At 42.5% G+C, this 26,990-nt stretch overlaps 1 protein-coding gene across 2 annotated transcripts in view; it reads left to right on the top strand.

Annotated features, from left to right (window-relative positions):
* Positions 1 to 26,990, top strand: part of igsf21a (immunoglobin superfamily, member 21a) — a 202,053-nt gene that overhangs the window by 156,065 nt on the left and 18,998 nt on the right. For both annotated transcript variants that reach the window (XM_072452172.1, XM_072452173.1), the window contains exon 6: positions 24,175 to 24,655. In XM_072452172.1, the coding sequence (XP_072308273.1) occupies positions 24,175 to 24,655 (481 nt within the window). The remainder of the gene's footprint in view (positions 1 to 24,174; positions 24,656 to 26,990) is intronic.

The following is a 26,990-nucleotide window of genomic DNA, read 5'->3' on the forward strand; positions in this document are numbered from 1 at the left end:
AAGCGCTCGCCCACTTCCAAACACTCACTAACGCACTCCTCCACTCATGCACGCCCCGTGCATACTAATTAGTAGTAGGAAAATGGAACATTACCGTTGTAAACGGGCGAAACCCGTGCAAATAAATGCATATAAAGCACTCATTTGCGCTAAGTAGCTCACAAATACGTTCCCCATCTCTTGCATGTTCCGTGCATATAAGCATGTAATGCAAAAATTGAACATTATTACTGTTTAGAGGGCCAAAAACACAAAGTGGGCGGAGCCCACTCAAAATTAACGAAAGTACCCGTCAGTGACCAGGGACCCACACCATGAGGTAGGAAAGCGCGAGCGCTTTCCGAAAATGTATAGTTTATGATATTTGAAAAATGGGAAACATTGTTTTCGCATCGGAATATTATTAGGCCCGAGCCCCAGCAGGGCGGAGGGCCTATTGCTCCCGCAATGCTGCCGAAGGCAGCATTGCAACTGTCTGACCAAACATGCGGGCGCAGCATGTTTGGTACCCCGTCGCCCCTGGCAAGTACAGTGAACTAGCCCATGCCGAAGGCATGGATCATGCATACTTACTCCTGCTATGACAGAAATAGTCAACAATTAGTGAATGGGCGTAGCCCATTCACTAATTGTTGACAACAGCAGCGCGAAGCGCTGCATTCCTCCAAAAACCCTCCTGGCATCGTCCCGTATGCGAGAATCCATGCCGCAGGCATGGGCCATGCTTGTATCTGCTCAAATCAATGGAAGTCTATGGGGAGTGGGCGGGGCATCCCGACGGAATAGGGAGTGACGAGCGCGTAAGCGCTCGTAATGATGATTCCACCCCATGGCGGCATCGGGAAGGCTTAGAGCTTTCAAACGATGTATCATTTGTTGTTATAGTAAAAACGGCTATATTGTTTTTGCTAAAAATATTATTATTATTATTAGGCCCGAGCCCCAGCAGGGGGAGGGCCTATTGCTCCCGCAACGCTGCCGAAGGCAGCGTTGCAACTGTCTGACCAAACATGCGGGCACAGCCCGCATGTTTGGTACCCCGTCGCCCCTGGCAAGTACAGTGAACTAGCCCATGCCGAAGGCATGGATCATGCATACTTACTCCTGCTATGACAGAAATAGTCAACAATTAGTGAATGGGCGTAGCCCATTCACTAATTGTTGACAACAGCAGCGCGAAGCGCTGCATTCCTCCAAAAACCCTCCTGGCATCGTCCCGTATGCGAGAATCCATGCCGCAGGCATGGGCCATGCTTGTATCTGCTCAAATCAATGGAAGTCTATGGGGAGTGGGCGGGGCATCCCGACGGAATAGGGAGTGACGAGCGCGTAAGCGCTCGTAATGATGATTCCACCCCATGGCGGCATCGGGAAGGCTTAGAGCTTTCAAACGATGTATCATTTGTTGTTATAGTAAAAACGGCTATATTGTTTTTGCTAAAAATATTATTATTATTATTAGGCCCGAGCCCCAGCAGGGGGAGGGCCTATTGCTCCCGCAACGCTGCCGAAGGCAGCGTTGCAACTGTCTGACCAAACATGCGGGCGCAGCCCGCATGTTTGGTACCCCGTCGCCCCTGGCAAGTACAGTGAACTAGCCCATGCCGAAGGCATGGATCATGCATACTTACTCCTGCTATGACAGAAATAGTCAACAATTAGTGAATGGGCGTAGCCCATTCACTAATTGTTGACAACAGCAGCGCGAAGCGCTGCATTCCTCCAAAAACCCTCCTGGCATCGTCCCGTATGCGAGAATCCATGCCGCAGGCATGGGCCATGCTTGTATCTGCTCAAATCAATGGAAGTCTATGGGGAGTGGGCGGGGCATCCCGACGGAATAGGGAGTGACGAGCGCGTAAGCGCTCGTAATGATGATTCCACCCCATGGCGGCATCGGGAAGGCTTAGAGCTTTCAAACGATGTATCATTTGTTGTTATAGTAAAAACGGCTATATTGTTTTTGCTAAAAATATTATTAGGCCCGAGCCCCAGCAGGGCGGAGGGCCTATTGCTCCCGCAACGCTGCCGAAGGCAGCGTTGCAACTGTCTGACCAAACATGCGGGCGCAGCCCGCATGTTTGGTACCCCGTTGCCCCTGGCAAGTACAGTGAACTAGCCCATGCCGAAGGCATGGATCATGCATACTTACTCCTGCTATGACAGAAAAAGTCAACAATGAGTGAATGGGCGTAGCCCATTCACTCATTGTTGACAACAGCAGCGCGAAGCGCTGCATTCCTCCAAAAACCCTCCTGGCATCGTCCCGTACGCGAGAGTCCATGCCGCAGGCATGGGCCATGCTTGTATCTGCTCAAATCAATGGAAGTCTATGGGGAGTGGGCGGGGCATCCCGACGGAATAGGAAGTGACGAGCGCGTAAGCGCTCGTAATGATGATTCCACCCCATGGCGGCATCGGGAAGGCTTAGAGCTTTCAAACGATGTATAATTTGTTGTTATAGTGGAAACGGCTATATTGTTTTTGCTAAAAATATTATTATTTTTTTTATTGTTCTTCTTCAGCGCTTTGAACTCTAATTTGACCCCCTGAACATGCTCAAAAACTCACCAAACTTTGCCCAAAATTCAGAATCGGCGAAAAATTTTGTTTTTTCTGGGCCATTTTTTTTTTCGGTAAAAAATGGCGCGACAGCGCCACCGACAAAAGTCAAAATACATTGCGCCTATGGGAGACGCCCCGAGGTCAACTTTGTCGTAAAGCTACGAAATTCGGGACACGCATTCCTCTCGTGAGGACAAAAAAAAAAAAATCATTGTGGCCACGCCCCCAAACTTACCCTATGGCCGCCATCTTCCTTTGAAAATGAAAACACGCTGTGTTAGCCGTTTTGTTCACGTCAAACTTTGACGAACTCCTCCTAGGGCGTTTTGCCCACCGACTTCAAAATCGGCGGACGTCCTCTGGACAAGTGGGGCATCTAAAGTTATCCAATTTTTTGAGATACCTTTTACGGTCTGTGTGCGGCGCAGCCGCAAAGTTGGACAACTTATTTTGGAATATTGCAGATCTAAAAATTGCTCCCATTTGATCAAAACGAGTCCGATTAGGACCAAATTTAAATCAGTTGTTAAACTTTCTAGTTTGGACCAGTTTATGATGACATAATTGAAATGGGCGCGATAGCGCCCCCTACAGAGTGACCTTTAAATTAACATTGAAGGTCAAAAATTAGTTTTACCAAAATGTTCTAAACTTTACCCAAAATTCTATTTTGGCGTCCCGATCAAAAAAGCCAATAAGACAAATGCCTTATTTTTTACGGCGTAGTCGTAGCGATGACAGAAACCTCCCAATGTTATCCCTATGGGAAAACCGCAACATCGCTCAAATCACCACATTTTTACGCTTCACACTTTAACAAACTCCTCCTAGGGCGATTGTCCGATCAAACTCATATTTGGGGAAAATCATCTACACAAGCGGGGCATCAAAAGTTATCCATATTTTGATTCTAAGTGCTACGGTCTCTGTGTGGCGGACCCGCAAATATATGTCACAAATGGGAAAACAGCGAAATCTCTAAAAGGACCACGTTTTCACGCTTCACACTTTAACCAACTCCTCCCAGGGCGATTGCCCGATCAAGCTCATATTTGGGGAAATCATCTACACAAATGGGGCATCAAAAGTTATCCATATTTTGATTTTAAGTGCTACGGTCTCTGTGTGGCGGACCCGCAAATATATGTCACAAATGGGAAAAACACCAAATCCTTGAAATGTTCACATTTATGCTTCACACTTTAATGAACTCCTCTGTGGGCAATAGCTCGATCAAGCTCATATTTGGGGAAAATAATCTACACAAGCGGAGCATCAAAAGTTATCCATATTTTTATTCCAAGTGTCACGGTCTCTGTGCGCTGGAGCTGCACATTTGACCGACATTTGTGTTCATTTTCACTGGTTAAGCACAGCTTTGTACATGTCCAATGTGTCGCTGTCTTAGTTCTTAGACAATTGCGTTAGCGCCAACTCTGTAAAATGCAGAGAGCAGAGTCGGAAGGCCGGCGGCCCGCGAGGGCCGTTGGATGCCGCTTGCGGCTTTAATTATTATTATTTTTCTTGTTCTTCTTCAGCGCTTTGATCTCTAATTTGACCCCCTGAACATGCTCAAAAACTCACCAAACTTTGCCCAAAATTCAGAATCGGCGAAAAATTTTATTTTTTCTGGGCCATTTTTTTTTTCGTTAAAAAATGGCGCGACAGCGCCACCGACAAAAGTCAAAATACATTGCGCCTATGGGAGACGCCCCGAGGTCAACTTTGGCGTAAAGCTACGAAATTCGGGACACGCATTCCTCTCGTGAAGATAAACAAAAAAAATCATTGTGGCCACGCCCCCAAACTTACCCTATGGCCGCCATCTTCCTTTGAAAATGAAAACAAGCTGAGTTAGCCATTTTGTTTACGTCAAACTTTGACGAACTCCTCCTAGGGCGTTTTGCCCACCGACTTCAAAATCGGCGTACGTCCTCTGGACAAGTGGGGCATCTAAAGTTATTCAATTTTTTGAGATACCTTTTACGGTCTGTGTGCGGCGCAGCCGCAAAGTTGGACAACTTATTTTGGAATATTGCAGGTCTAAAAATTGCTCCCATTTGATCAAAACCAGTCCGATTAGGACCAAATTTGAATCAGTTGTTAAACTTTCTAGTTTGGACCAGTTTATGATGACAAAATTGAAATGGCAGTGATAGCGCCCCCTACAGAGTGACCTTTAAATTAACATTGAAGGTCAAAAATTAGTTTTACCAAAATTGTCTAAACTTTACCCAAAATTCTATTTTGCCGTCCCGATCACAAAAGCCAATCACAAAAATGCCTAAATTTTTACGCCGTAGTCGTAGCGATGACAGAAACCTCCCATGTTATCCCTATGGGAAAACCACAAAATCTCTCAAATTACCACATTTTTATGTTTTACACTTTAACGAAGTCCTCCTAGTGCGTTTTGCCCACCAACCTCAAAATCGGTGTACGTCCTCTAGACAAGTGGTGTATCTAAAGTTATCCAAATTTTAAGGATAACTTTTACGGTCTTTGTGCGACGGAGCCGCAAACGTTTCCCAGAATTCTGACTATTTGGCCTTCAGAGTGGCCTATAAACAATAGAGTTTTTCCAAATGACATGATATTTTGAACAAAATTCTAATTTGCCATCCTGATCATAAAAGTATGAGAGCCAAAGTCATATTTTGTACGGCGTAACCGTAGCGTTGACAGAAACATCCCATGTTATCCTTATTGGAAAATCGTAGAATCGCTCAAATCACCACATTTTTACGCTTCACACTTTAACAAACTCCTCCTAGGGCGATTGTTCGATCAAGCTCATATTTGGGGAAATCATCTACACAAATGGGGCATCAAAACTTACCCATATTTGGATTCTAAGTGCTACGGTCTCTGTGTGGCGGACCCGCAAATATATGTCAGAAATGGGAAAACAGCGAAATCTGTAAAATCACCACATTTTTACGCTTCTAACTTTAACGAACTCCTCCTAGGCCGATTGCCCGATCAAGCTCATATTTGGGGAAAATCATCTACACAAACGGGGCATCAAAAGTTATCCATATTTTGATTTTAAGTGGTACGGTCTCTGTGCCGTGGAGCTGCAAATATACTGTCACAAATGGGAAAAACGCCAAATCCTTGAAATGTTCACATTTACGCTTCACACTTTAACAAACTCCTCCGTGGGCAATAGCTCGATCAAGCTTTACTTTGGGAAAAATCATCTACACAAGCGGGGCATCAAAAGTTATCCATATTTTTATTCCAAGTGCTACGGTCTCTGTGCGGCGGCGCAGCAAATTTGACTGACACTTTGACTGCACTGGATTGGCCATGTCCAATGTGTCGCCGTCTGTCAAGTTCTTTTTTTATTCAACACACAATAAGGGCGCCATCTTTATCAAGTCAAAAGCGCAGAGTCGGAAGGCCGGCGGCCCGCGAGGGCCGTTGGATGCCGCTTGCGGCTTTAATTATTATTATTTTTCTTGTTCTTCTTCAGCGCTTTGATCTCTAATTTGACCCCCTGAACATGCTCAAAAACTCACCAAACTTTGCCCAAAATTCAGAATCGGCGAAAAATTTTATTTTTTCTGGGCCATTTTTTTTTCCGTTAAAAAATGGCGCGACAGCGCCACCGACAAAAGTCAAAATACATTGCGCCTATGGGAGATGCCCCGAGGTCAACTTTGGCGTAAAGCTACGAAATTCGGGACACGCATTCCTCTCGTGAGGATAAACAAAAAAAATCATTGTGGCCACGCCCCCAAACTTACCCTATGGCCGCCATCTTCCTTTGAAAATGAAAACAAGCTGAGTTAGCCATTTTGTTTACGTCAAAATTCTATTTTGCCCTCCCGATCACAAAAGCCAATCACAAAAATGCCTAAATTTTTACGGCGTAGTCGTAGCGATGACAGAAACCTCCCATGTTATCCCTATGGGAAAACCGCAAAATCTCTCAAATTACCACATTTTTATGTTTTACACTTCAACGAACTTCTCCTAGTGCGTTTTGCCCACCAACCTCAAAATCGGTGTACGTCCTCTAGACAAGTGGTGCATCTAAAGTTATCCAAATTTTAAGGATAACTTTTACGGTCTCTGTGCGACGGAGCCGCAAACGTTTCCCAGAATTCTGACTATTTGGCCTTCAGAGTGGCCTATAAACAATAGAGTTTTTCCAAATGACATGACATTTTGCACTAAATTCTAATTTGCCATCCTGATCATACAAGTATGAGAGCCAAAGTCATATTTTGTACGGCGTAACCGTAGCGTTGACAGAAACATCCCATGTTATCCTTATGGGAAAATCGTAGAATCGCTCAAATCACCACATTTTTACGCTTCACACTTTAACAAACTCCTCCTAGGGCGATTGTCCGATCAAGCTCATATTTGGGGAAAATCATCTACACAAGCGGGCCATCAAAAGGTATCCATATTTTGATTCTAAGTGCTACGGTCTCTGTGTGGCGGACCCGCAAATATATGTCACAAATGGGAAAACAGCAAAATCTCTAAAATGACCACGTTTTCACGCTTCACACTTTCACCAACTCCTCCTAGGGCGATTGTCCGATCAAGCTCATATTTGGGGAAATCATCTACACAAATGGGGCATCAAAAGTTATCCATATTTTCATTTTAAGTGCTACGGTCTCTGTGCCGTGGAGCTGCAAATATACCGTCACAAATGGGAAAAACGCCAAATCCTTGAAATGTTCACATTTATGCTTCACACTTTAACAAACTCCTCCGTGGGCAATAGCTCGATCAAGCTCATATTTGGGAAATATCATCTACACAAGCGGGGCATCAAAAGTTATCCATATTTATATTCTAAGTGCTACGGTCTCTGTGCGGCGGAGCAGCAAATTTGACTGACACTTGTGTTCATTTGCACTGGATTGGCCATGTCCAATGTGTCCCCGTCTGTCAAGTTCTTTTTTAATTGAACACACAATAAGGGCGCCATCTTTATCAAGTCGAAAGCGCAGAGTCGGAAGGCCGGCGGCCCGCGAGGGCCGTTGGATGCCGCTTGCGGCTTTAATTTTTCTTGTTCTTCATCGCTTTGATCTCTAATTTGACCCCCTGAACATGCTCAAAAACTCACCAAACTTTGCCCAAAATTCAGAATCGGCGAAAAATTTTATTTTTTCTGGGCCATTTTTTTTTTCGTTAAAAAATGGCGCGACAGCGCCACCGACAAAAGTCAAAATACATTGCGCCTATGGGATACGCCCCGAGGTCAACTTTGGCGTAAAGCTACGAAATTCGGGACACGCATTCCTCTCGTGAGGACGAACAAAAAAAATCATTGTGGCCACGCCCCCAGACTTACCCTATGGCCGCCATCTTCCTTTGAAAATGAAAATACGCTGTGTTAGTCATTTTGTTCACGTCAAACTTTGACGAACTCCTCCTAGGGCGTTTTGCCCACCGACTTCAAAATCGGCGGACGTCCTCTGGACAAGTGGGGCATCTAAAGTTATTCAATTTTTTGAGATACCTTTAACGGTCTGTGTGCGGCGCAGCCGCAAAGTTGGACAACTTATTTTGGAATATTGCAGATCTAAAAATTGCTCCCATTTGATCAAAACCAGTCCGATTAGGACCAAATTTGAATCAGTTGTTAAACTTTCTAGTTTGGACCAGTTTAGGCTGACAAAATTGAAATGGCCGCGATAGCGCCCCCTACAGAGTGACCTTTAAATTAACATTGAAGGTCAAAAATTAGTTTTACCAAAATTGTCTAAACTTTACCCAAAATTCTATTTTGCCGTCCCGATCACAAAAGCCAATCACAAAATTGCCTAAATTTTTACGGCGTAGTCGTAGCGATGACAGAAACCTCCCATGTTATCCCTATGGGAAAACCACCAAATCTCTCAAATTACCACATTTTTATGTTTTACACTTCAACGAACTCCTCCTAGTGCGTTTTGCCCACCAACCTCAAAATCGGTGTACGTCCTCTAGACAAGTGGGGCATCTAAAGTTATCCAAATTTTAAGGATAACTTTTACGGTCTCTGTGCGACGGAGCCGCAAACGTTTCCCAGAATTCTGACTATTTGGCCTTCAGAGTGGCCTATAAACAATAGAGTTTTTCCAAATGACATGACATTTTGCACTAAATTCTAATTTGCCATCCTGATCATACAAGTATGAGAGCCAAAGTCATATTTTGTACGGCGTAACCGTAGCGTTGACAGAAACATCCCATGTTATCCTTATGGGAAAATCGTAGAATCGCTCAAATCACCACATTTTTACACTTCACACTTTAACAACTCCTCCTAGGGCGATTGTCCGATCAAGCTCATATTTGGGGAAAATCATCTACACAAGCGGGCCATCAAAACTTACCCATATTTTGATTCTAAGTGCTACGGTCTCTGTGTGGCGGACCCGCAAATATATGTCACAAATGGCAAAACAGCGAAATCTCTAAAATGACCACATTTTTACGCTTCACACTTTAACGAACTCCTCCTAGGGCAATAGCTCGATCAAGCTCATATTTGGGGAGAATCATCTACACAAGCGGGGCATCAAAAGTTAGTCATATTTTGATTTTAAGTGGTACGGTCTTTGTGCCGTGGAGCTGCAAATATACTGTCACAAATGGGAAAAAACGCCAAATCCTTGAAATGTTCACATTTACGCTTCACACTTTAACAAACTCCTCCCTGGGCAATAGCTCGATCAAGCTTTACTTTGGGAAATATCATCTACACAAGCGGGGCAGCAAAAGTTATCCATATTTTTATTCCAAGTGCTACGGTCTCTGTGCGGCGGCGCAGCAAATTTGACTGACACTTGTGTTGATTTGCACTGGATTGGCCATGTCCAATGTGTCGCCGTCTGTCAAGTTCTTTTTTAATTCAACACAATAAGGGCGCCATCTTTATCAAGTCGAAAGCGCAGAGTCGGAAGGCCGGCGGCCTGCGAGGGCCGTTGGATGCCGCTTGCGGCTTTAATTTTTCTTGTTCTTCTTCAGCGCTTTGAACTCTAATTTGACCCCCTGAACATGCTCAAAAACTCACCAAACTTTACCCAAAATTCAAAATCGGCGAAAAATTTTGTTTTTTCTGGGCCATTTTTTTTTTCGTAAAAAAATGGCGCGACAGCGCCACCGACAAAAGTCAAAATACATTGCGCCTATGGGAGACGCCCCGAGGTCAACTTTGTCGTAGAGCTACGAAATTCGGAACACGCATTCCTCTCGTGAGGACAAAAAACAAATAATATTGTGGCCACGCCCCCAGAATTACCCTATGCCCGCCATCTTCCTTTGAAAATGAAAACACGCTGTGTTAGCCATTTTGTTCACGTCAAACTTTGACGAACTCCTCCTAGGGCGTTTTGCCCACCGACTTCAAAATCGGCGGACGTCCTCTGGACAAGTGGGGCATCTAAAGTTATCCAATTTTTTGAGATACCTTTACCGGTCTGTGTGCGGCGCAGCCGCAAAGTTGGACCACTTATTTTGGGATATTGCAGATCTAAAAATTGTTCCCATTTGATCAAAACAAGTCCGATTAGGACCAAATTTGAATCAGTTGTTCAACTTTCTAGTTTGGACCAGTTTATGATGACAAAATTTAAATGGGCGCGATAGCGCCCCCTACAGAGTGACCTTTAAATTAACATTGAAGGTCAAAAATTAGTTTTACCAAAATGTTCTAAACTTTACCCAAAATTCTATTTTGGCGTCGCGATCAAAAAAGCCAATCAGACAAATGCCTTAATTTTTACGGCGTAGTCGTAGCGATGACATAAACCTCCCATGTTATCCCTATGGGAAAACCGCTAAATCTCTCGAATATCCACATTTTTATGTTTTACACTTTAACGAAGTCCTCCTAGTGCGTTTTGCCCACCGACCTCAAAATCGGTGTACGTCCTCTAGACAAGTGGGGCATCTAAAGTTATCCAAATTTTAAGGATAGCTTTTACGGTCTCTGTGCGACGGAGCCGCAAACGTTTCCCAGAATTCTGACTATTTGGCCTTCAGAGTGGCCTATAAACAATAGAGTTTTTCCAAATGACATGATATTTTGAACAAAATTCTAATTTGCCATCCTGATCACAAAAGTATGAGAGCCAAAGTCATATTTTGTACGGCGTAACCGTAGCGATGACAGAAACATCCCATGTTATCCTTATGGGAAAATCATAGAATTGCTCAAATCACCACATTTTTACGCTTCACACTTTAACAAACTCCTCCTAGGGCGATTGTCCGATCAAGTTCATATTTGGAGAATATCATCTACACAAGCGGGGCATCAAAACTTATCCATATTTTGATTCTAAGTGCTACGGTCTCTGTGTGGCGGACCCGCAAATATATGTCAGAAATGGGAAAACAGCGAAATCTCTGAAATGTTCACATTTACGCTTCACACTTTAACAAACTCCTCCCTGGGCAATAGCTCGATCAAGCTTTACTTTGGGAAAAATCATCTACACAAGCGCGGCATCAAAAGTTATCCATATTTTTATTCCAGCAAATTTGACTGACACTTGTGTTGATTTGCACTGGATTGGCCATGTCCAATGTGTCGCCGTCTGTCAAGTTCTTTTTTTATTCAACACACAATAAGGGCGCCATCTTTATCAAGTCGAAAGCGCAGAGTCGGAAGGCCGGCGGCCCGCGAGGGCCGTTGGATGCCGCTTGCGGCTTTAATTCTTTCTTCTTTCTTTCTTTCTTCTCGGGACCAACCCCCCTATTTTTCACCCAGTGAACATTGACGAAAAGTCACAAAAATTTGCACACCTCTAAAAATTGTGCCTCTCTACATTCTGGCTATTTCCCTTTTCTAAAATAAAAATAAAAAAAATTGGCGCGTCAGCGCCCCCAAATGTACCAAAAATGCATTGAGAGATGGGAAATGACCCAAAAAAAATCTGATCGTAGAATCATGAAATTTGGCGCAGAGGTAGATGGTGACAAGAGAAGTGAAAAATATTATTACGGCAACGCCGTCCGCCCAACCAAATATCGGCCATATTGCTTCAAAAATGGCTAAACATGACTTCGGAGTTTTTCCAAACGTCGTACTTTTACGAACTCCTCCCAGGGCGTTGGCCCTAAAAAGCTGAAATTTGGTGAAAATGCTACTGAGGAGTGGGACATCAAAAGTTATCCAAATTACATTGATACCTGTCACGGTCTCTGTGCGGCGAAGCCGCAAACTGTAGCTAGAATTTCAGAAATCTCCCATATTTAAAATTTCTGCCGTTTGCGCAGATTAAGTCCGAATTGCGTCAAATTAGAATCAGTTGTTAAACTCTTTGCCCTAAACCTACTTGAAGTGAAATAAATTCATTTGGCGCCACAGTGCCCCCTACAGATTTTATATGGAGGTTAAATGTTTAGTTTTGCGAAATTATATGAAATTTGACACACAACTCAATTTTGGCATCCCCATCAAAAAAGTCAATGAGACCCATGTCATAATTGTTATGGCTTTGCCGTAACGATGACCGAAACCTTTCATGTTATTCCAATGGGGAAATCGCCAGAACATGTTTACACTTTAGACTTTCACAAACTCCTCCCAGGGCGTCAGTCCTATTAACCTGAAATCTGGTGAGACTCATCTTCAGGACCATCAAAAGGTATCCACATTTTTATTCAAAGAGTCACGGTGTCTGTGCGGCAAAGCCGCACATTTTGCCAAGAATTCAAAATAAAATTGCTTTTTGATGTAAAACAAAGGGGAGAAGATGTGACAGCGTCACAGATTCAGCAGTAGGCGTAATAAAAGGACAATTGGGGCCCCCTCCTCTTGCGGCGTGGCGGCGGCGGCGTGGCGAGGGCCGATCATTGCCGCTTGCGGCTATATTTATTATTATTATTATTTTTCGCTTTGAACTCTAATTTGACCCCCTGAACATGCTCAAAAACTCACCAAACTTTGCCCAAAATTCAGAATCGGCGAAAAATATATACTATATATATATACCTATATACTTCTATTTGGAGTTTCCCGTCCTCTCCTCTGATCGTGGAACAATCAAGAAAGGCCAAGCGATTCTCCTTAGCGTCTTCTCTTGTAAACCTGATATGTGGGTCCACAGTATTGATGTGATCAGAGAAGGTTTCCAGCTCTTGTTTCTTAATTGTTACAAAAGTATCATCGACATAGCGGAGCCACAGTTTTGGGGCTATGCCTGAGAATGAGGACAGTGCCTTCTTCTCAAAATGCTCCATGTACAGGTTGGCCACTATGGGAGAGACGGGCGAGCCCATGGCACAGCCATGAATCTGTCTGTAAAATTGTCCCCGGAATTGAAAGTAAGTGGTGTTCAGACAGATGTCCAACAGTTTACATATGTGTTCAGGTGTCAGTTTGGTCCTTTCCTGTAGGGTGGTGTCTTCCTGCAGTCGGATCCTCACTGCTGCTACTGCATCAGTGGTCGGAATGCAGGTGAACAGGGACACAACATCATATGAAACCATGAGGTCATCTGGGTCCAGTTGGAGATGTTTCACTTTATCCACAAAGTTGTGCGTGTGGTTCCAACCACCCACTACAGCACAAGCTGGGTGTGATCAGAACCTTACAACACAGAGCTCAAGGTGTGCCCACCAGCTCAGAGGGCAAGAAGAAAGAGGAAAAACATGTCCGAAATGCCCTCTCAGCCTGTGGTTACCCCGCTTGGGCTCTCAACAGAGTGAAGAGAACCAAGAAGCAGGACAAAAGGGAAACTGAACAGAGAAGGAAGGGTGTTTCTATCCCTTATGTGTCTGGCCTGTCGGAAAAACTGCAGAGAATTTTTAGACAACACGAAGTCCCTGTTTATTTTAAACCAGGAAACACTTTAAGACAAAAACTGGTTCACCCTAAGGACAAGTTGCCGACTCAAAAACAGAGCAATGTAGTTTATTCGATCCAATGCAGTGAAGAAAGCTGTAAAGAACGGTACATAGGTGAGACAAAACAGCCTCTACACAAGAGGCTTTATCAGCACAGAAGAAATACAAGTTCAGGACCTCAGAGTGCCGTGCATCTCCATCTTGAAGCCTCTAATCACTCGTTTGAAGACGGTGAGGTGAAGGTTTTAAGCAGGGAGAAAAGATGGTTTGAAAGAGGTGTCAAGGAAGCTATTTTTGTTAAAAAAGAAAGACCTTCTTTAAACAGAAATGGAGGGCTAAGGTTTAATCTTCCTGTTATTTATACTGGGTTACTGAACCCCTGGAAAGGTAGAGGACCAGGACCAGGACATTTAGATGCTAATCAGGTACTCAGGGTGGTTGAGCCAGGGTCTCACAAAGACAAAGAGGATTCTAATAGCCCATTAAGATTCTGAATAGGCTAGCTCGGTAGATACAAGGGGGGAGTTTCTGTGGAAACAAACAACTCTTTCTACTTCAGGAAGGCTCCTCCCAATGGGTGGGTCTTACCACAGAACAGTATTAATATCGGAGTTCTCGATCTAAATTCTTTTATTGAAAATGACTCTTGGATGAGAGTCGAAACGTCTATTTTTTTCAAACTGAGTCCAGATGACTACAACTGAAGCTTTTTCTACTATGGAACACGCCTGGACGAATGAGGGATTACACCGACGTTTTTGATTGTAGTAAAAAAAAAAAAAGTTACACATGATTTGTTTATTTTTTTCTGACTTTGAACCTTTGATCAACCACTCACATTTATTTAGTCATTCATCTTCCACATCAGGAGCTGTGGGGGGCCTCGCTGTGGGCAAGAGCCAGTTTGTGGCTGGGAAATTTAGAATTATGAATTAAGGAAGCTGATGTTTATGTGGCATTTTGGGCGTTGGAATATTTTTCCATTTTTGAAGAGTTCCTTTGTAAAAAGAGATATGTTTGTGGGTGGCTTTGCGATTTAGTCTTTGTCTGGCAGTATTCACAAAATCCAAATCTATTTTAGTGTATTATTCACTCACTGCTTGAGCAATTTCACTCCCACTAAAAAACCTTTATGCATACATTTCAAAACAGAAATTTCTGTCTAATCTGACACAATTAGATGTAAAATAGATTAAATATCTGACAAACAATTATGTTTTTTTTTTAAATACAAACCTTTTTGAGACTTATTTGAAGTGCCAACAAACAAAATGCAAATCTTATAATGTTTTCGAGGACAAGAGAGTCATACAAAGCTGAAAGCGTCTTTGTGCATCCCTCTCTCTGCTGCTATTCAAATGTGCTAAGTCATTGTGTGAAAGACACAGGCTGTACTCTGGTGGACAGGCGTTTTAGCCATCCTTGCAGCTTCATTGCACGTCTATGTGAGAAGACGCTGTATCGACATCGCTCATGCAAAAACGTAGAGCCAAACCCAGTCAGCATGACGCGACCCCAGTGAGAAGGAAATACATCAGAGGTGTGAAATTACATGGGCCCTGCAGGGAGGTTATAGCTCTCTGTCAGACACTGTGAACCAAGTCAGTCTCCAGTAAACATGCTCTCACTTTCTGACATGCAACTCTAACCATTTGCACATTTTGTTGTTTTTCTCAAAGTGAGCACAGCCTCATATTTGTATTATTGTTACATTCAAAAAAATTGGATATTGATTTTTTGTTTTGTTTTTAATGTTACCGTTTTACCAGTTAGGTTTATTTAAACATTTGACATTCATTCGACAGACTGGGACTGGCTGATTAAGCAATGCACATGCAATGACTGGCCCCTTCTGTAACAATAGAAAGATCTAAGGCCCTTTCTGGACTTTGCATGTTTCCTTGTGTCTGTGTTGATTTCTTTATTGTCTTAAAAAAACAAATAGGCAAATCCTCCAATAAGATACTCCTGATGTTGAACCTACTGCTCCTGGGAAGTTCCCTCAAGTTCCAAGACAAATCTCCCAACGAGCATAATCAGGGGCGCCACTAGAAATTCTCACATTTGTGTTATGCACACTTTACCCACTTATTGACCGTAAAAAATGTCTGAAAAATGCATTTGTATTTATATTTTCAGCAACTCATCACCCTCCAGTTGAATATGAATTATGAATATGAATTTTTTTGATCAATTCAATATTAAAGTGCAATTTAACATTTAGACCTATTGATTGTCCCGCATAAGTTGGTCAATAATTGATAGTTTGTATTTTCAATTAGTTAAATGTTGGATCCGGTTTATCTTGGAGTCCCTGCCCAAAATGTCCTTTTCTCTGCTCTGCCCATGCAACCGCTGTAGATCTACTGTATGAGACACCATACTGTATCAAACTGACTGGACTGAGCAGAGGAAACACTACGGGAGCGCAAATTCTTGTCAGGAGAATGTCTGAACCTCTGTTTTATGTTGCGTTGATGGTGATAGTTTGAGCTTTAGTCTGGTTGAGGGGTGATGACTTCATCTTAGTGCATTTTCTGCAATGCACGTCTAATTTATTTGCCATAATATAACCATTTAGGTTGATTTTGTAAAATAAAGACGGATGAGTAGCTCTGAGGGTGCTGATGGCGATCGCAAACACAGAACTGTTCTGACGCACGTGCAAGACACTCTATATCTCTTGTTTTAGTAACACAAAGCACCATAAACGCACATTTGTCCTGCTCTCCTATCTGTTAGTTCACCTCGCTCTAGCGCAGGTTTATCAGCTCAGCGGACAAAGCACCGGAGCGGACTGAACCTGAACATCAAACACACAAACAGGAGTAATATATATACAATGAGGGCCCCATAAGCTGTAATTAATACTCTAAAACTAAAATATTGCTATTGGCCCATTTGAAGAAAAGTGTTCTGATCATTCTGAGCACTTGTCAGCCCTGGGCCCTTAGAATCTTTCCAACCTTTCTCCCAGATGCTGCGCCCCTGAGCATAATAAAGATAACCCAAACCCTGATGAGTGATAAACATCCAACACCTCTGCCGCTAGGACTTTACTTGCTTGGATGTTAACAGTGTCATTACTTGTCCTTCTGAACATTTGGGGTGGTCATGGCTCACAACAAACCCTTATTATGAGTTGTGTAAGTATATGACTGGATGCTCCGGCTCAGTAATGTGTTTGTACATCAAACATCCCTTCTCTCTGATGAAACTCATTTAGTCTTGGTCTGTGCTGCTCAGGGCCCGCTGCAAATTAGCTGTTGTCAGCTCGATCTTCTCCGTCATATCATTGTCTGCTTACAGGAGACGCTCACCACATAGAAACTGGCCTTTTATTAATATTACCACTCAGTTTTATACAACCACGTCTAAACCACAAGCAAGAAAGGATCTTGATTATCCTTTTACTTTACATTTGCACACCTAATATTCTAATAAAAAGGTCTGTGTGTAAGCAAATGGAAATGCACTGCTAATATCATATACTTGCTACCAGTACATACAATACAGTGTGTGTGTGTGTGTGTGTGTGTGTGTGTGTGTGTGTCTGTGTGTCTCTGTGTGTGTCTGTGTGTGTCTGTGTGTCTCTGTCTGTGTCTGTCTGTGTCTGTCTGTGTGTGTCTGTGTGTGTCTGTGTCTGTGTCTGTGTGTGTCTGTGTCTGTGTGTGTCTGTGTCTGTGTCTGTGTCTGTGTGTGTCTGTGTCTGTGTCTGTCTGTGTCTGTGTCTGTGTGTGTCTGTCTGTGTCTGTCTGTGTCTGTCTGTGTCTGTCTGTGTCTGTGTGTGTCTGTGTCTGTGTCTGTGTCTGTCTGTGTCTGTCTGTGTCTGTCTGTGTCTGTGTGTGTCTGTGTCTGTGTCTGTGTCTGTCTGTGTCTGTCTGTGTCTGTGTCTGTGTGTGTCTGTGTGTGTGTGTGTCTGTGTGTGTCTGTGTATGTCTGTGTGTGTCTGTGTGTGTGTGTGTCTGTCTGTGTGTGTCTGTCTGTGTGTGTCTGTGTCTGTGTCTGTCTGTGTCTGTGTCTGTGTGTGTCTGTGTGTGTGTGTGTCTGTCTGTGTCTGTGTGTGTCTGTGTGTGTGTGTGTCTGTCTGTGTGTGTCTGTGTCTGTGTCTGTCTGTGTCTGTGTCTGTCTGTGTCTGTCTGTGTCTGTCTGTGTCTGTGTCTGTGTGTGTCTGTGTGTGTGTGTGTCTGTCTGTGTCTGTGTGTGTCTGTGTGTGTCTGTCTGTGTCTGTCTGTGTCTGTGTGTGTGTCTGTGTGTCTGTCTGTGTGTGTGTCTGTCTGTGTCTGTCTGTGTCTGTGTGTGTCTGTGTGTGTCTGTGTGTGTCTGTGTGTCTCTGTCTGTGTCTGTCTGTGTCTGTCTGTGTGTGTGTGTGTGTGTGTGTGTCTGTGTGTGTCTGTGTGTGTCTGTGTCTGTGTGTGTCTGTGTCTGTGTGTGTCTGTGTCTGTGTGTGTCTGTGTCTGTCTGTGTCTGTGTCTGTGTGTGTCTGTCTGTGTCTGTCTGTGTCTGTCTGTGTCTGTGTGTGTCTGTGTCTGTGTCTGTCTGTGTCTGTCTGTGTCTGTCTGTGTCTGTCTGTGTCTGTGTGTGTCTGTGTGTGTCTGTGTCTGTGTCTGTGTCTGTCTGTGTCTGTCTGTGTCTGTCTGTGTCTGTGTCTGTGTGTGTCTGTGTGTGTGTGTGTCTGTCTGTGTCTGTGTGTGTCTGTGTGTGTCTGTGTCTGTCTGTGTGTGTGTGTGTCTGTCTGTGTGTGTCTGTGTCTGTCTGTGTCTGTGTCTGTGTGTGTCTGTGTGTGTGTGTGTCTGTCTGTGTCTGTGTGTGTCTGTGTGTGTGTGTGTCTGTCTGTGTGTGTCTGTGTCTGTGTCTGTCTGTGTCTGTCTGTGTCTGTCTGTGTCTGTGTCTGTGTGTGTCTGTGTGTGTGTGTGTCTGTCTGTGTCTGTGTGTGTCTGTGTGTGTCTGTGTGTGTCTGTCTGTGTGTGTGTCTGTGTGTCTGTGTGTGTGTGTGTCTGTGTGTGTCTGTGTGTGTCTGTGTGTGTGTCTGTCTGTGTCTGTGTGTCTGTGTGTCTGTGTCTGTGTCTGTGTGTCTGTGTCTGTGTCTGTGTCTGTGTGTGTGTGTGTGTGTGTGTGTGTGTGTATATAGTGGTATTGAGTGGTTTATGTTCCTCCAATGTCTGAGCGTGTCTTCAGTCTTCATCAGTGTCACCCATGGGATCGATGGCAGCTGCACATGGTCTGGTGCATGACACTGTTGTAACGACAGTGTTGCGACTCACTGCTGCCCTGCTTGTTTATGTTATTGTTAAAACCATTTCAGTGGTGCTTGTAGCATGTATCGTAGGTTTTAACAACAGTGGCAGAGAACAATAAGATCTTCAATAACATTTTATAAGTCAGCATAAGTTGTCTGACCATAAATAGGGACGAGGGGGGCTTCTTACTCTCACACACCTGGCATATTGTTCTAAAGAAGTCGGACTGCAGATGGCAATGTTGCCATCAGGAAGACAGTGACATTTACAAAACATATGCAAATCAGCTGACAAGAGAGAGCTACAGCATCATCACTCTGAAGAAGACTGCGAGTGAACAGTCGAAACGGTCAGGAAACCAAATAAACTGGTCTGAAAAAAAGAACCTTTTAAATAAAATATATTGCTTCCTTTATATTAATACTTGGCTTTAGTATTTGTCAGCTACAGCACGTTTTATACAGTTACATGTTGCGTTACATTTATCAAATGAACTATGCGACCAAATATTAGCCAATGATTTTAAAATTGTTGGATTTGACACACCAGTAATTATAAACAATATAGTATAATTAGGTGAACATGGCCGCTTTACCACATTCAAATGTTTTTTACTCCTTTTAACTATTTTCACTGACAACCAGCATTTAAAAAGAGGTGAATACATCTCTCACTATGTGTTCCAAGTTTCTTTTATCATGTTTCGCGGCACTATCAGATGTCATTGAAGCGCAGTGCTGACATATCAATAATAGCCGCCTAGTGCCACTCATTATAACATCCTCGGAGCACAAGCGAGCACTGATTGAAAAGAGGACAGATAATGACAGTTAATAATAAGAAGGAAAGCTGATTAAGTCGTGGCCGGGGTCTCCTTCTCTCCACGCCTCTCTCCTCTGGCTTTCTCTGCCTCCTCTCAACCGCCGCAGACCCATTGAATCATACTGTCACCGTGAAAATTACTGCTTTGTCCCTTTGACACCGCCATGATTAATTGCGGCAACATATAGGTGTATATGAACCAATGCAAGATTGTTAGAATTTCACAATGTTGAGGATTTATAACATGGGGTTGGTGCGGATGGCTCTGCAGTGTGATTTTATTTTCAAAAATAAATACGCAAAAGTGCTTCTGAAGAAATTCAAAGCTTAATTTCACCGCAGCAACTATTGTGTTCGGGCTCCTGCTTTGAATTTGCATCTCTTTTTGCAGAGCTACTTTATTTCAAAGTAGTTCTGTCTCAATCTCTTTGTCAAGCTATGAAATAATTGGATCTTATTTATGCCAGCTCAGTTGATGATCATTTGAGTCTTAACAAAGGCAATATCAATGTATCAACAGCGCTCTGGCCCTAATCAAAGAAGTCATTAGTATTTATGACTTAGTACCCTAACCCTACTGTGAGGCTCGATGATGCCGAGAGCAGACTATTGGGCCTAAGGTTTAAAGTGATGGAACTAAAACTGCACTATGTAACATTTCTAGTGGAGAGTCTGAAGCCTTTTCTCTATAGAGCCTAAAATGTTCACAGAATGGTATAAAGCTTCTGCACTGACATAAGCAGGTGATTTTTTTTAACTAAATTACGCACAAACTATTTCTAGAACATTTTAATTGTGCTATACAAATGAAGTTTGCTTCAATTGACTTTGTGCCAGTTCTGTGTAGATGCTTGTACTTTGTATGATGCCCAATTTATAATACAAAGGAATACAACGTCACACGTAGCGCAATGTGTTTACGGGATAGAAATTGCCGGTTACCCAACCTTCTTTTATTGATGTCCTTAGTTTCTTTAAGTTTCTCACAAAGGCTTTTTATTTTCCGCTGTCATTGCAGCCAGGAGTGCTAAATCCTTCATTCAGCCAACTCTTTCGTAATCTCCTCAAATACCGCCCAATATGAACCCTTATTTTTGTCTGAATTGATTTGTCACCCGTATATTGATTAGTTCTCAAACTTCTTCCTTCTCCACTGACAGTTTTTGGCTCTTTAGTCTGCCATTTCTCTCCACTTTTGACTTTGTCACGTTTATCTCAGAACTGTTGCCTGTTGGTGACGTTTAGTTCGGATGAACAGGACTTGAGCGTTCAGACTGTAGTCGCATTCTAAAAGTACGGATACATATCGGATTTATTTCCACATACAAAAGTGGCCCGGTCGTATCAGTGTGCCGTTCACACTGTCCTAAGAAAATCGAATAGAGGTCACATTTGGGCCAAAAAATCGGATTTGACCTGCAGTGTGGACGTAGCCTAGGAACTCCGGTCTGGATCCGGACCCAAGTGTCATCTCACTCGGAGTTATATGCGTAAGCTCCTCATTCATGGAGAACGAGCAGTGCAGCCTCCCTGTGTTAGAGATGAGTGGGCACGGTGATGCTGCCCGCGAAGCATTGTGGGAGATCAGTGATTTCTGTTTTATTCTGACTAAATAAGAAAGAAGCACAGCACTGACTGATGAGAGAGTTAATTTTGCAACTCTTACCTTTTCTGCTCCTGTAACGCCAATCAAAAGAGCAGAAAATGCCAATCACATCGCTCCAGTGTGTTCTGCTCAGAACATACGCAGAATTTGAACAATGTATATATAAAAGTGGCATTAAAGAAAGGGAGTGTCTGCAGAGCCGCGGCGCGCGCCCGAAACTGCCATGTTATTTTTGTGCCGGCCGCGCGCCGCGGCTCCTGAAACTGCGCCACTATTTGACCGCGTTTCAGCGCCGTTTTAGACCACGCAGAGTTAAGGTTAAGGTTAGGGTTAGGGTTAGGGTTAAGGTTAAGGTTAGGGTTAGGGTTAGGGTTAGGGTTAGGGTTAGGGTTAGGGTTAAGGTTAAGGTTAAGGTTAGGGTTTAGGTTAAGGTTAAGGTTAAGGTTAGGGTTTAGGTTAAGGTTAAGGTTAGGGTTAGGGTTAGGGTTAGGGTTAGGGTTTAGGTTAAGGTTAAGGTTAAGGTTAGGGTTAGGGTTAGGGTTAGGGTTAGGGTTAAGGTTAAGGTTAAGGTTAGGGTTAGGGTTAGGGTTAGGGTTAGGGTTAGGGTTAGGGTTAAGGTTAGGGTTAAGGTTAAGGTTAGGATTTAGGTTAGGGTTTAGGTTAGGGTTAGGGTTAGGGTTTAAGTTTAGGTTTAGGTTAAGGTTAAGGTTAGGGTTAGGGTTAAGGTTAAGGTTAAGGTTAGGGTTAGGGTTAGGGTTAGGGTTAAGGTTAAAGTTAAGGTTAAAGTTAAGGTTAAAGTTAAGGTTAAAGTTAAGGTTAAAGTTAAGGTTAAAGTTAAGGTTAAAGTTAAGGTTAAAGTTAAGGTTAAAGTTAAGGTTAAAGTTAAGGTTAAAGTTAAGGTTAAGGTTAAGGTTAAGGTTAAGGTTAAAGTTAAGGTTAAGGTTAAGGTTAAGGTTAAAGTTAAGGTTAAAGTTAAGGTTAAAGTTAAGGTTAAAGTTAAGGTTAAAGTTAAGGTTAAGGTTAAGGTTAAGGTTAAGGTTAAGGTTAAGGTTAAGGTTAAGGTTAAGGTTAAGGTTAAGGTTAAGGTTAAGGTTAAGGTTAGGGTTAGCCATGAGGCTATAACGGGCTATAAGGGAAATGCCGCGGTCCCTGAAATTGCGCAGCAATTTGACCGCGCCGCGGCTCTCCAGCCACGGCCTTAAAGAAAAGCTGTAAAGTACTGAACCTCGGAAATGTTCTCAAACTGGACTTTGGTGAAAGTTTATTGTGACTTCTTAAAAAGCCTTTCGAAACACACTTATCTCAAGTTATTTTGTGCTGATGTTGTTTGTAAAAGCAACAGCATCACTCAGATGTTTAAACACTTAGTTGAAAGTGTGAAACGTTGTAGGCTCATAAACCAAACCAATCGCAATTGACTTTGAACATAACAAACAAATTATCTTTTTACAACTACATTGCAGATGTAAAATTGCTGTCCACACATTGATCATACATGAAAATCCTCTTAATTCTAAAGTTGTAATCATAGTTATGCATTAGAAAATGTATTTATGGAAACTATCATTTGCCACAATTTCAACTTATCAACTAATCTTCCTGTAGATGTTTGCCAAAATAATCACAGGGTCTGTTTACCTCACACCACAGCGCTAAAGTGTCAGCACAGATGTTTTTGTGTATTCATGCCATTTTGTCTGACAAAAGCCTTAGAACAGGTGCAGAGAGCCTGTAATCCTGCTGCCTGCGTCCACCTGCTGAGATAATTAATGACCTGTTTTAATACGTCTTCTCTTTGCTACCAAGCGACGCAATGGGGTCAGCACCGAGCGAGAATGTTGATTTTACTTCCCATTGAGTCTGTAAACTTCAGCTGCAGATCACGTGAAGTATGTGTGAGCCTGGGTCACTAGTTGATTCTGTGAATGGAGCCAACTGTGTGTATTGCGTGTGTGTGTCTACTTCTAATTATGTCCTTGAAGATGTCCATAGCTGAAACATAAAACACATTTTCTTAAGAATCAAATATCAACTGCTTTATTAGAAAATCAGCTTGCAAACAGACCTTGTAAATAATTATTAACCTTGTAAAGTTGGGTGGTCTTTTTTGTTGTTTTTGTTAAAAATCGATAAAGAGAGTATTTTGGTAATTTTAACAACATATAAAATACACTGTGAAACATTCTAGTAGAAACAATAACTTCTTCATGGAGACAAGCACCCATCAGGGCCCCTTTAACCATCAGGGCCCCTTTAACCTGGATCAATAAACATTGAGGACTTGAGAGTAGCTTGAACAGCTGAAGACATGTAACTGATTGGAATACATGTAGGAGTTTCTGATAAACCTTTATTTTGTTAGAACACAATGTCCCCATGTGCACTCCCCGACTGCAGAGCAGGTAATTTACTGGTAGATGGGGCCCTAGAGCAACAAAGTGACATAAAGAGTCACCAGTCGGTCAGGGTCGGTGTGTAAAACAATAACCTGCTGAACGGCTTTGAGCAAAGGCAAAGTCCCACACCTGGAATCAGACCAGCCCATTGTAAATATGGCCATTAGGGCATTTCTCTACAAATTATAACCAGAAGCTAGAAATATACTCTGGCATCTGCCCTATCAAACATTTACTTAGTTAAAATTTCATTCAGGCTCATTACAACACTGCATTACACTTTAATGGGTAATTGTATCCACAATGAATCAGACCATATTAAATAAAGCAGGTCTCATGTGTTTATGAAATGAAAGCACAAACTAAGACTATTCTGTACACAGAAGAAATGTCCATTCACAGGATTACATTGCATGCAATTTGAATAAAGCCATGCAGCAGTAGGAGACTCATTTAAAGCATTTTAGCCCCAACATAGTGTTTATTGAATTGTTTTTTTAATTGAAATTTACCAATATGCAATACAATACAATTGATTTAAATAATATTGAAGGGCAAATCATATTATTAGTAGAGTTCTATTTTTTCTTTCAGACAGTGGATTACAGCAACAGGCTATTCCCATTATCAGTCACCATTTTAAACTAAGATAAGAGAATCTTCATTTAATGGGGAAATTCCATTGTTTCAACGCAGCTAGGGCAAACATATTTAAAGCATTTCTCTCTTTCAGGTGTACTTCAAACGGGATGGCGAGCTCATCGAGGTGATCTCCTACACAATGCCCACTGCCAGTGAAACGGGCACTGGTTCGGCCAGCTTCAGAGGGGCTCGCCCCCTGATCAGCCGAGATATGGATGAGACCAAGCTGCAGCGCTCTCTCTCCCTGCTGGATCCTGAGGGCCGCCTGTCCCGCCTGCACACGGAGAGCCCCCAGCACTACCACAGCCAGAGCCAGCAGGCGTCTGAGCCCAGCCCCGCCACAGAGGTCATCCCAGAGACAGTGGTTAGCCGCGAGTTCCCACGTTGGGTCCACAGCACAGATCCCCTGTACTACTTCAGTCACACCCACGTCCCCCAGAGCGACGGGTCAGTGGTGGTACAGGCCCGGCTTACCTGGACTCTCAACCCTCAGCTGGACAACGACGCCCTCTTCAGCTGCGAGGTTAAGCATGCAGCGCTGTCCATGCCCATGCAGACTGAGGTTACGCTGTGTGAGTACTTAACACTTTTGTATGCTGTAATCAATGTGTCACATGTGAAATGATGGTGAGAATGGGAAACAATAGCTTCAATTTTCCCAGCATGTTCAGCTACTTTTCCAGACTTGACTAAATGGATGGAGTCAAAAGAACCAGCAGTGCAGAGTGACTTTCTGGGTTTTAAGTTGGGATGTTTTGATCCGATATTGGTATTTGTATCTGTCACCGATCTAGGCATTTTTACAGCATCGGCCTTTATAGAATTCAGTGAATAAATTGGGCCATACACTGAATTGAGTCCTCCACATACAGCTATCGCAGCTGCAACACTGACTGAGGAGGCTCTATGCAGCTAAAAACATTATTAATGACAGACAGTACTTCTTATTACAGGCCTCAAACTAATAATATGGTGGAAAAAAACATTGCCTATAGAAAGGGAGAGCTAAAACATTCCTTAATGTCACAGTGAGTGTAATGCTCTGAAGCTGTGGAGGCGTTTAACAATATTTTTGCAATTTTATAAATGCATTTTCAAGGCCTGTTTTATACATTTAATTAAATTAATTAAAATGTGAATTTCATTAAGCATTGCATACTTCATTATTAATGAAGGCATATGTCTGAGAACATATGAGCAATATTTTAATGTAAACAAACCTGTGGGCAATCATGCTTCTATTTATCTTTCCAAACACAAATTGGTGTTTGTTTAATGAGTGTATTACCCAAGGACACTACAGTACTATTACTGTCCAGTCTCAAGATGTCCCAATATCCACAAACTGCATAAATAAAAAGGATCTTTAGTTTTACTGAACTCATTTCAATCTTCAGTCTAGACCTTTCTTTTGCAAATGTTCCCTTAAAAACACAGTTTTTCATTAGATGCTGCTTAATTGTGCTACAGCTGAGCAGTTTGCAAGTTAAGCAGCAATTGAAAAACTGGAGGTGAATGACAGGGCAATCGAGCTGTCTGGCTGTTGGCAGATTGAGCCAACTTACTGCGCCTATTGAAAGAGTCAACCTGAATTAGAAAAGTTAAATGAAAATGTAGACACTGACCGACGCAGATGACCTTACAAGTCTTCAAAGCACAGAAGCTCTTTCATACACAGTGTTTAGTTTGTCAAAGAAAAATAATCTATGAAAAATTCCACACGTCCATACTAATTCTATTTATTTCTGTCAACTATCAAAGATGTGGCAATGAGAAACTTACTTTCTTACTTACTTTCAACCTCAAAGACAATAGATTGACTCACAGAATCCGCTGAATCCAGACATGATAATCACAGACATTATCTTGTTTGTATGGCTCTGTGAATATTATGTGCTCTAGTATACATAATAGGCTTACAGTCTGTTGTCTGGCTTTGATGAATGCAACCGTAAGATACACTCAGCTTATTAAAACCATCTTCTAAGTCTGAAAAGGTGTGTATTCTAACGAGGTAAGAAGTTATCGTGAAAGCAAGGGATAACGAATGCAAATACAATAGTAGATGTCGTAAAAATGCTATACATATACACTGAACAGTATATTCCTTCCCAAAACAACATCACAAATGAATAATATATGCATACTGGTGTGGCATAGATTATATTAGTATTGTTAATAATGACAGAAAGGCTTAATCTGTGTTTCACTAAAAATGGCTTCACTAAACTGTATAGAAGGCCCCTCCCTACAGCTTTAAACACAGTGTAATTAAGTCTGCAGCTGCACTACTGTCAATGGAGCCTAATAGCAGGCATTTGAAATCAGTTGTCACTTTGTGCTTTGTGGCTTTTTAAAATGATAGTTTTGATTACACAATAAAAGCCCTTTTAACGCTGTAAATGTCACTGCCTCATACAAAGTGGATAGAAATACCAGCGGTGAATAACACACAAGATGGAGACAGCGGCGTCACTCTAAGGTGCAATGGCATGAGCTGTCTCCCGGTGCCAAAGCATCGTGTCAAGCATTTGAGCGGCTTCTCGCCTCTCTCCAATATTGATGATTTTTGTCCTTAATGTCAGAGGTGCTAATATTTTGACAAGGCTTTAACCCAGTGTTTGTTTGAAGTGGTAAATCTATTGCTGCCTTTGTTCTTAAAAAAGACATAGAGGGATCAACACACAACCTTTTTCCCACCAGTTGAAAATAAAAACTACTTTGAGTCGTTGATTCTAATTTGAGCACTCTGAGAACAGAATACAAAACATCTTCAATAGGTTCACGTTCTATACTTTGAATATGTCCTCATCTCAGCTGGTGGGAAAGGGCTTATGGTTTTCATTTCATTTTTGTTTTTTATGTTGAAAATACCTTGAACGCTGTGCCAGTTTTGTTTTTCATGTG

This window comes from Eucyclogobius newberryi, unplaced genomic scaffold (genome assembly GCF_026437365.1).
Source record: "Eucyclogobius newberryi isolate DKJ021-1_F unplaced genomic scaffold, fEucNew1.0.hap1 SCAF_19, whole genome shotgun sequence".
Classification (NCBI taxonomy): Eukaryota; Metazoa; Chordata; class Actinopteri; order Gobiiformes; family Gobiidae; genus Eucyclogobius; species Eucyclogobius newberryi.